Source organism: Macrobrachium nipponense, chromosome 1 (assembly GCF_015104395.2).
Source record: "Macrobrachium nipponense isolate FS-2020 chromosome 1, ASM1510439v2, whole genome shotgun sequence".
Classification (NCBI taxonomy): Eukaryota; Metazoa; Arthropoda; class Malacostraca; order Decapoda; family Palaemonidae; genus Macrobrachium; species Macrobrachium nipponense.
The window spans coordinates 76,023,392-76,033,391 of NC_087200.1; the positions used below are offsets into that span (position 1 = coordinate 76,023,392).

The 10,000-nt window shown below is 35.1% G+C and overlaps 1 protein-coding gene across 1 annotated transcript in view; it reads right to left on the minus strand.

Moving 5' to 3' along the window:
- The window catches only part of LOC135219386 (lachesin-like), a 158,487-nt gene that overhangs the window by 18,703 nt on the left and 129,784 nt on the right, over positions 1 to 10,000 (minus strand). The window contains exon 5 of the mRNA XM_064256117.1: positions 4,642 to 4,792. Within this exon, the coding sequence (XP_064112187.1) occupies positions 4,642 to 4,792 (151 nt within the window). The remainder of the gene's footprint in view (positions 1 to 4,641; positions 4,793 to 10,000) is intronic.

Below are 10,000 nucleotides of genomic sequence, written 5' to 3' on the forward strand. Positions count from 1 at the left end.
CTCACACGTTCTGAACAAAAATTTACATAAAAATAGAAGTTACCGTCTTTCTGACTGGTGTTGCAAACCAAAAAACAACCTGTGTTGGGTCTAATGAATCTTTTATTAACATGAAAGATACAGTATTTTTATTTTATAGTAACTTTTTTTTCTTTCTTAGGAAGAATGAATGTTAGTCCTCAGCCATGCCCAGTTCTAACACAGAAAAAACTCCATTTATGGTGATGTTTAGTAGTTCCATTTAGTCTCTTTCTCGGTCATTCTCTCAGTTGATATTTCACATATCAAAGCAGAGAATGCAAAAGCATATTATCCTCTTTCAGGGTATGCAAAGCAAAATATTTTAGTAAGACCCTTTTTTTAATTAAAGTGATTTTTTATCAGCATTTACAAATACTGTTTATCTAAGATAATATTCGTTTAATATAGTGCAAAATTAAACGCTTCATGAAATTATTTGAAATAATGTATATTGCCCAACGGGGAAATTTAATCAGTTAACTTTTACGTCATATATTATGGTCATGTCTCTCTTGTATAGAGGATTCATTTTAAGGTAAACTTAAAGCCTATATTTCTATTCATCAAAATACCTTCAGATGAATTACTTTGAATTTTTATTTGTTCATTATTTGCGCATAAAGATATCACCGCTGTATCACCCTCGAGAAACCGGTTAACTTTTCATATATTCATATAACTTGAACGCTCACCTCGTTCCACCCGATTCCCTCCACTTCATGCCAACTTTGATACTTGAAAAGTTCCAAGTGGGGAAACATGCAAGCCTTCCTCTTTTATTTCCCTTTGAGGATTTGTTGCTTTGGTAACCAAAACCCCGGCCTTGTGTCTCCTAACGTCAGTGAAGCTGCAACTTCAGGTACTGAGGAATATGTTCCATCTGCTGTTGAAGTTTTCTCTTTCGAGCCCTTGTTTTGAACACTCTTGCCCTTCAGTTCTTTGATTGAGAACCCAGGAGCACCAGTCATTCGTATTTGTCACTCGGGCTGCTCTTGAATCTGCCAAAATTCTCTGTAATTCATTACTTTTAAGGAACGAATTTTCTCGTGCTTATTGGACATTTGATATCCGGATGTCGTCTGCTGGAAATATGTTTCTACAAATGCAACTTTTTCCCTCATTTTCTGGAAGGAAAGGCCGAGCACTCCGAGTCTTATTTTGTTAAGCAACTCCATTACGTAATTACAATGTCAGTAACCCTTAGATTCCATTTTTTTTATCTTTACTTACCCCCCACCCTTACCAGTATTTGAATTCTTCTGTTGTTTAAGACGTCTCGTGCCAATAGCTTTTGCAACTGAAAAAATGCTTGAAAGTGTAAAATTCCTCCAATTTCAAGAACAATCAAGTGGCTAAAAATCTTTAATTGAGGTTTAGCTAGGACTGTTTTTATTTGTTCGTTCCTATTTTTGTGTGAATGGATAAATATATAACTGAATGATATTACTGCTGACTTTCAATGTTATGAGTAATAGTTTTTCTTTCAGAGAACGTGAAATTTCTTAGTTTGTAACATTTGATTTAATATTTTTACAGCTCTGTCACTCTAGTTTGAAAAGGAATTATTGGCCAAGATTTGGTTTTTGTATATATCTGTTCTTATTGTTCCTTCTTATCCTTGAAAGGGAGAAATTCTCACGCTGAGAGGATAGCGCAATGGGGGTTTAGAAATTCCAATTTTACCGAATACGACCCTGGGGGTCATGGGATCGTTTGGGGTTTCTCAGGGGGTCACAAAGGGTTCCGAATAATATAACTTATTTTCGTAAATGTAGATTAGCCAGTTGGGCTTTTACTAGTTTGGTGAGTGCAAATTGTTACCTCTCCATAGTCTATGGCTGCAAAACAATTTCAACTCTCCCACTGAGTGAATGAGAAGTAGGTTGTGTTATTTGTATGATATTCAGTAGTTCTGTGGAATTTGCAATGTTCTGGCGTTTGTAAGGCTATGTGGAATTTCTCAAGGTCTATGTTCATGGCACTGTCAATCAACCATGGTCTTCTTATCTTTTTGTTTTATCTTACCTTTTCACAAGGTTCATCATTTCAAAATTTATGATCGGGGTTATTTTCACAAGGTTCACCATTTTAAAATTCATTATAGGGGTTACGGTAATATCCTGAAGTCTTGGGGTTCATAGGATGAACAAGGTTAAAAACCACTGGAATACGTAGTTTACGGTACCGCTCGATTGGAATGGAAGATTTATAAGCCCTGGGTTAGTCCCTTCAAAGACTTCGGTGTTTTGATAAAAAGAAAAAAAAAATGAGAGAGACAAACTTTCAGAGAAAAAGTTTAGGACGATTTTATCTTTTCCGGAGTTTGGAGGAAAGTTTGTAATGTAATTAGTTCGTGATGGTCAATAATTAGGGGTAAACTTCCTAGGTCACCGGGTGCTGTGTACCTTTAAAGATAGTTCGTCGATGCACAGGGATGCTGTGTTTCCAAATAATGAGTGTTCTACACTCGCATCATATGATTTCATATTTATGCGCTAAAAGGTTTCTCGTCCTCATTGTCTGTCAGTGTTGCTCCAAGCCGATGGATAAGATTGATCAAAATAACTCTCATGTTGTGCCTTTCCATGCCAACTTTAGGAGTATGAGCGCTTTTCCTTTGATCAAATCAAAAGATTATGTATTATATATCCCCTTTTATCATTTCAAATACATTTATACGATTTAAAGGCTGAGTTTTCGTTCACTGCGAGCGACAAGAGATGCTTAACTCTCGATGATCCTGGTCAATGTTTGCTTCGCTTTGTTTTTCAGGTTTTGTAAATGGCAATGGAATTTAAGCTCTTCAATATGCAAGCTGCATTTTTGCATATGCTCACCGTTTGCGTAATCCGTAGCACTCTGCTTACGCTAACAGGTAATTTGAAAATTCACTGTTAAATCTCTGCACACAATTCACATCGTACATGTCACTTTTTTTATTCATTTATTTATTTATTTATTATTTTGTTTGGCATTTTATACTGAAGTGTCGTGGATTTTGCCCTCTGGTACCTATTTCTCGGTAAATCTGTCGGAGAAAAACTACATACACTGATCATAACACGTCATTCTGCAATTAAATGAGATTCTCTCTCTCTCTCTTCTCTCTCTCTCTCTCTCTCTCTCTCTCTCTCTCTCTTGCTTTGTTCCAGTTCGAAATGAACTATTTCGTTCCCCGTGAATTCGATTAGAATATCAAATACTGAATATTTAAGCCCTGGTTCTATATGAATCCCGAACCAATTTCCCGCGAAATTCATAAAAAAAAAAAAAAAGGCGCAGACCTCCGCTTTATTTATTCAGAAATAATTTTCCGTGCTCGAATAAATACCACAGAGTCCCATTAATTTACATTTTGCTAGTGTTCCCGTTTCAAGTTCTATTTATTTACCGAGACCCTTTGCTTTTGCTCTGTTCATTCCAAAGTTCCGGAATATCTGAAGTGTTTGTTGTGTGGATATGGCGCTTCTGAACGTTTGGACTCGCTGCCCATTTCCCGGTTTTTTGTGTTATTGCAACTTTTTTTTTTTTTTTTTTTTTGTGGTTGGGGTTTTGAAGCTCGTGTTTTTGTAACGTTATTCACATCATTTTTCAATCCTCGATATACAATGTATTCAAATGGTCATCTACTTTAGTTATAAATAACTTAATTATGAATAAATTTGCTCACTCCATGTATTTCATAATATTCGATTTTATTTCGTTAGATGTAAGGCAGTATTACGCAGTATAATCCATTCACTTTTGAGTTCAAAGGATTTTCACTTATGTATGCTATGCATTTTTATGCTTTGAGTATTTGAAATGCTTTTACGTGTGTCTTTTTCCCGCGTCTTTTCCCTTAAGCTTCTCGCCGTGTCAAGAGGAACTTAGGAGAGGTTAATAATACTCAAAATTTTAGAAACAGAATGTTGAACCCTGATAGCTGGAAAATGCCAATTACCTTTTGTAATTTCAGTGCCAAGAGGCTTCATTGCCGTTTTTATGAAGATATTTCCTTTTTATGGATTCGTGTTCTCATGAATGTTTAATGTTGGCAACAAAAAATTCCAGTTAAGAATGACTACATGGAATATTTTTTTTTTATTTAAATAGGAGTCCAAATTTAAGACTCGGCATGGAACTGTTCACAAAATGTTAACCCCCCCCCCCCCCCCCCCACCAAAAAATATATATATATATATATTATATATATATATATATATATATATATATATCATCATATATGTAGTTAATAGATTAACGTAATGTTATTCCCGGCTTCCTTACCATACATCCACGGAATTTACATCAACATCAAATATTTGGAAAAAGTGAATATCGTAAATTAGACCTCATGTTTTCAAATACCTATCCGCGTGAATTGCAAGATGAAATCGTCAGTCAACTTTTTTGGGTGGCATAAATTTCTTAAAACAAGTCAAGCAATACTTTTACCATCCATAAATACATGAGATGAAATCATATTCGTTCCTTGAAAACAGACTCGATCCATCGCTAGCGCATGCCCGGGGGAATGCACCCCGTCGTGTACAAGCGCCGCGGGAGTAATTTCCTGCTGAATAGTAAGAGAAATAACATTGCGTGAGCATCCAAGGTAAGGCAGTACTTCAATCTTACCTGGGAGAGTCGTAATCGAGTTCTGCGTTGTCTCTGTACCAAGAAACGGCTCCGACATTCTCCGAGTGGGTGTTGACGACGCAGGTGAGCTTGATGGTCGAGCTGTTCTGTATGAACACCTCCCTGGGACCACTGATCCTCGCTTGCTGAACTGTTGTGGAGACAGAGAAGAGAGTGAGAGTGTGAGAGTCTCAGAGGAGAGGCACACATACAGAGTGTGAGAGGCAGACAGACTGACATACGGGTAGACAGCTGGTAAGTGTGACAGAGAACTGAGAAACAGACAGGACGAAACGGGAGCAGTGAAAGTCATGCGAATCAGACGAACAAAATGAGAGAGGCAGAAAGACAGACGAAGACATAGCAAGTGTGAAAGAGGGAATAGAGAGACAGACAAGGCGAAACAAGAGCAGTAAGTAAAAGTAATGAGAGACAGCTAGACGAAAAAAACTGTAGAGAATCTATAAGAGATAGACAGGCAAACCAACTTGCAGGGACAGTATAGGGCATAAATGCTGACTGATAGACTGATGGAGGTAAATGGACGTAGAGAGAGCTGCTGGAGTTTTGCATCGTTTTAATGTTGTTCGTATGACCCTCTAATAGAATCATAAAGGTACATAATGTATGAAATAATGTTCCGGCATGTTTGCTGAATGTTTTGTTATTCTTCGCCTACGAGAGAGAGAGAGAGAGAGAGAGAGAGAGAGAGAGAGAGAGAGAGAGAGAAGATGAATCACTGTAGTAATTGCACAGTGAAGTTTAGCCTCGTTTCGGTCCGTTTTATTTGAAGAGAATATTGATAGTACCTGGCTGCGTTTCTGGAACAATTATTCCTGCTTCTCTCGCGAGGCTGACCCCCCCCCCCCCCACCCCCCACCCCCCTCAAAAAAAAAAAAAAAAAACGAATGTCTGGTGCTTAAGTGAAAACGTGTCTAAACGTGCCAGTTAACATTCTAATGGAAGAACATTATTGTAACGCAGGACACAATTGTGACTAAGAATGGAAAACAATTTGGTCTTAGTAGTTCCGTCTACATTGATTTATAACTATAGACTCTAAATATCATATTTGTTTAAATGCACATTATAGCTTATTATACACACACACATACACACTCACATATATATATGTGTATGTGTGTGTGTTTGTCTGTGTGAATGGGTATGCATTATTTTTTTCTATCCATAATTATTCATTTGTGGGTATTTCTTGAAAATGGATTATGCATACGTTTCTGGAATTATATATATATGTATATATATATATATATATATATATATATATATAAGGTTATATATTATATATATGTATATATATATATATATATATATATACATATATATATATATATTACATATCATAAAGATAATAATATTTAGATAATATATTACTTATATATATATATGAGCACACCATGAGGGAATTACTAGGAAAAGGCATCCTCATCGTTAAAAGTGTATTTCCAATGCTGTTGCTATTGTTAGCAGAGACAATGGTGAATTTACTACATCTGTGTATAGGAACAAAAAATCATACACTGGGCTTGCTAACAATTTCTACAGTTCATGCTTCAAGAACTTTAAACTTAATTCTATTTACACTTTGGTTTACAGGGCTTTACGTTACTCTTCGAGTTGGTCTCTCTTTCACAATGAGATATTATTTTTAGTTAAATTTTTCTTACAGAACGCCTATCCTGAAAAACTGGTATATAAAGTCATTAACAGACTGCTGTCACAAGATTTCTCCAATCCTTGATGCCCTCCTATAATGTCTTAAAGAAAAATGTATATGCCACTATCCCATTTATCTCTGACGACAAGTTTTCTGCCAAACTTAAACAAATAATCGAAAATGAATTTGGCTGCCTTAAATTGCATTTAATTCCAATCAATCCACTCAAGATTGGCGTATTCTTCGGCTATAAAGACAAACTGCAGGCCTTCATGAGATCCAACATTGTTTATAAATTCAAGTGCCCGGGATGTCCCGGTATTTATGTTGGATCAAGCGTAGGTTACTGCAGATGAGATACTGTAGCCATGTGGGATACAAGCTTTAGAACGGGTCAAAAATTAAGCAAACCAGAATTTTCTAATATAAAGAATCATGCCTCCATATGCAAAATTGAAATAAATAAAAAGCACTTCTCTAGTGGTGGAACAAGCCATAGCAATTACCTAACTACCCTTGAGTCCTTATACATCAAACGGCTTGTTCCTTCTTTGAATTCTAACGTTTCCGCTTCTCCTCTTTATCTTGCATAACTGAAGTCGTAGGTTGGTGTCAAGTTTTGGTCATTCGTTCTTCTCCTTCTCCTTTGGATGGTTTGGTGAGAACTGGTTCCTTTTTTACTATATACCTTTTAATTTGTATTAATTTTAAATTTTGTAAATACTTTTTTTTTCTTTACTTAATCTTTTTTATATAGAATATTATGTTTTTTTAAATTCTTTAACGTATTTTATGTTGTTCTTACAGATTGAAGATGCACATAGATAATGTGCGAAACGTCTCTTGCTAATAAATATGGCCCTTTTTGATGTGTTTGTTGGACCCTGCTGAATGCTGCTTGATATCTTCTCCTGGAATCCTTATATATATGTATATATGTAATATATATATATATATATATATATATATATAGATATATATTATATTATATATATATATATATATATATGAGCACACCATGAGGGAATTACTAGGAAAAGGCATCCTCATCGTTAAAAGTGTATTTCCAATGCTGTTGCTATTGTATATAACAATAAATGATTTTGATGTATTAACGTTCGCAAGCCATATTTTTAGCCTTGAAAGTATGACTTGGAATTCGCCGCGAAACGTCGGCATTGAAGATAAACTGATAACGATTGAGGGTACCTTTCCCTAGCAATTCCACCATGGCATATACTTTCAGCCCCAGCTCCGGCCCTTTTGTGTGTGCGTGTGTGTATGTATATATATATATATATATTATATATATATATATATATATATATATATATATATACATAAATAATCTAACAGAAACTCACTCATAATCCATTTTCAGGAAAGAAACTAAAATTAAATCACTACCGCCAGAACAAAAGGAATGCAAACCCATTCACAAAGACACATGATTTTGAAATTACAAGATTAAAAGAAAAAAACTCCAGGTAACCTTACAAAGCTTCAAGAATTTAAGAGAGAGACTGTGGAAGCCTTTATCTAAATGTCGAAGAGACTGTAGGATAAGACGCAGCAAATGTCTGTTTCCGGACATTGCACGAACAGACCCCTCGCTGAAAGGACGATGAGGGTAATGGATTTTTTTTACATTTTCTGGCGTTGTTTTCGTTTATACTTTACGTTCTTGGACTTAAATGTGGGAGAATGAGAGATGTTTTTTTAATACTGTCAATATTTACAAATATCTCATAATCACATGAGTCATTAGAGTGGTGAAAAAATCCACACTGATGTGAGAGCTTAGCGAAACCTGCTCGTTTCTTCCTACCAGTCCGAGTTAGACAGATAAGGTGAATCGAATAGGTTCTCGAAAGTTCAGGATGTTTAAATGTATTTTTACACTGATTACAACCATAGATATCTATTGTCAGGAAACAGTGATATTATAAATGACTTTTCGATTATACTATTTTTTATCTCTTTAAAATATTTCTATTATGAAGGAGTAGAGATGGGGTAAGGCCTCAAGAATAAGAGTAATCAAGAATTATTATTGCTTAAGCATTTAAAATCAAAGAAATAAAACTGGCTGTCGCTAGGCCTTTCTTTATAGTGAGCTGTTCTTTCAGCCTATATCTGGTACTCCTCAGGTTTAGTGTTCAGACTACAGTCAGCAATGAGATTCGGTCTGGTTGCAAATTGTGTATCAGCCTAGTGTCTAGACACGCACATGTCACATAGACTGAATAAACAACTAGCAATATGTAGCAGCGTTTTATAAATCATCCAGTATCATTTAGCTGTGAATCAACAAAAATCAAACCCATTAATCATCATTCTTTACCATTAGGTTCCGAATATGAATGTTAGCGTAATTACTTCCAATGGTATGTGTGCGTCAGTATATGACTAGATATTTTCATTTTAAAACATTCGGGCATTAGTGAATCAATTTAAATGAAAGCTCCTGTAAGATGCAAAATTCAAAACTTTGCGTTTGAGTATTGTTGTCTGAGTATCTTCTTTCGTGCAAAGTAATATTGCAGGGATGGACAGGAAATAAATACGTAAACACAATACGTATTCTGTCGAGCAAATGGGATGCTCACTCTTTATATGTTTTTCATCATACATTAATAAATTCTCTTCTTTCTGTTCCTATTAACTTCGCTCATTCATGTATATCTGAGAGAGAGAGAGAGAGAGAGAGAGAGAGGGAGTCCCATGACTCACCTATAATTGTGATTTTCAGTCATTGATTTTTGCTTGTTTTATGTATAATGGTATGATTTTTAAAGTAACCCATCATATAAATATATACGCACACACACACACACACACACACACATATATATATATATATATATATATATATATATATACATATATATATACATATATACATACATACATACATACATACATACATACATACATACATACATACCATTATTATAATACCGGATATATTTTGTTTGACTGAAAGATGAAATCTTAAAAGTAGAATTTATGAAAGAAACAACATGATCTGCTCAAGTAAAAAAAAAAAAAGTGGAGCTGATTTGCATTATCGTAATATTAATTAGAGAAACAAAGAAGTGGCTATGAATTTCATTTTTATGTGACGAAACGAAAGGAATGGTTGGAAGAAAAGAGAGAAATAGAATGCAAATATTTCACGAATCACTGAATTTTGATAATTATGGGAGAACCAGTTTTCAGGTATCTATTTATTATTATTATTATTATTATTATTATTATTTTTTTTTTTTTTTTTTTTTTTTTCTCTCTATCACAGTCCTCCAATTCGACTGGGTGGTATTTATAGTGTGGGGTTCCGGGTTGCATCCTGCCTCCTTAGGAGTCCATCACTTTTCTTACTATGTGTGCCGTTTCTAGGATCACACTCTTCTGCATCAATCCTGGAGCTACTTCAGCCTCTAGTTTTTCTAGATTCCTTTCCAGGGATCTTGGGATCGTGCCTAGTGCTCCTATGATTATGGGTACGATTTCCACTGGCATATCCCATATCCTTCTTATTTCTATTTTCAGATCTTGATACTTATCCATTTTTTCCCTCTCTTTCTCTTCAACTCTGGTGTCCCATGGTATTGCGACAATCAATGAGTGATACTTTCTTCTTGACTTTGTCAATCAACGTCACGTCTGGTCTGTTTGCAC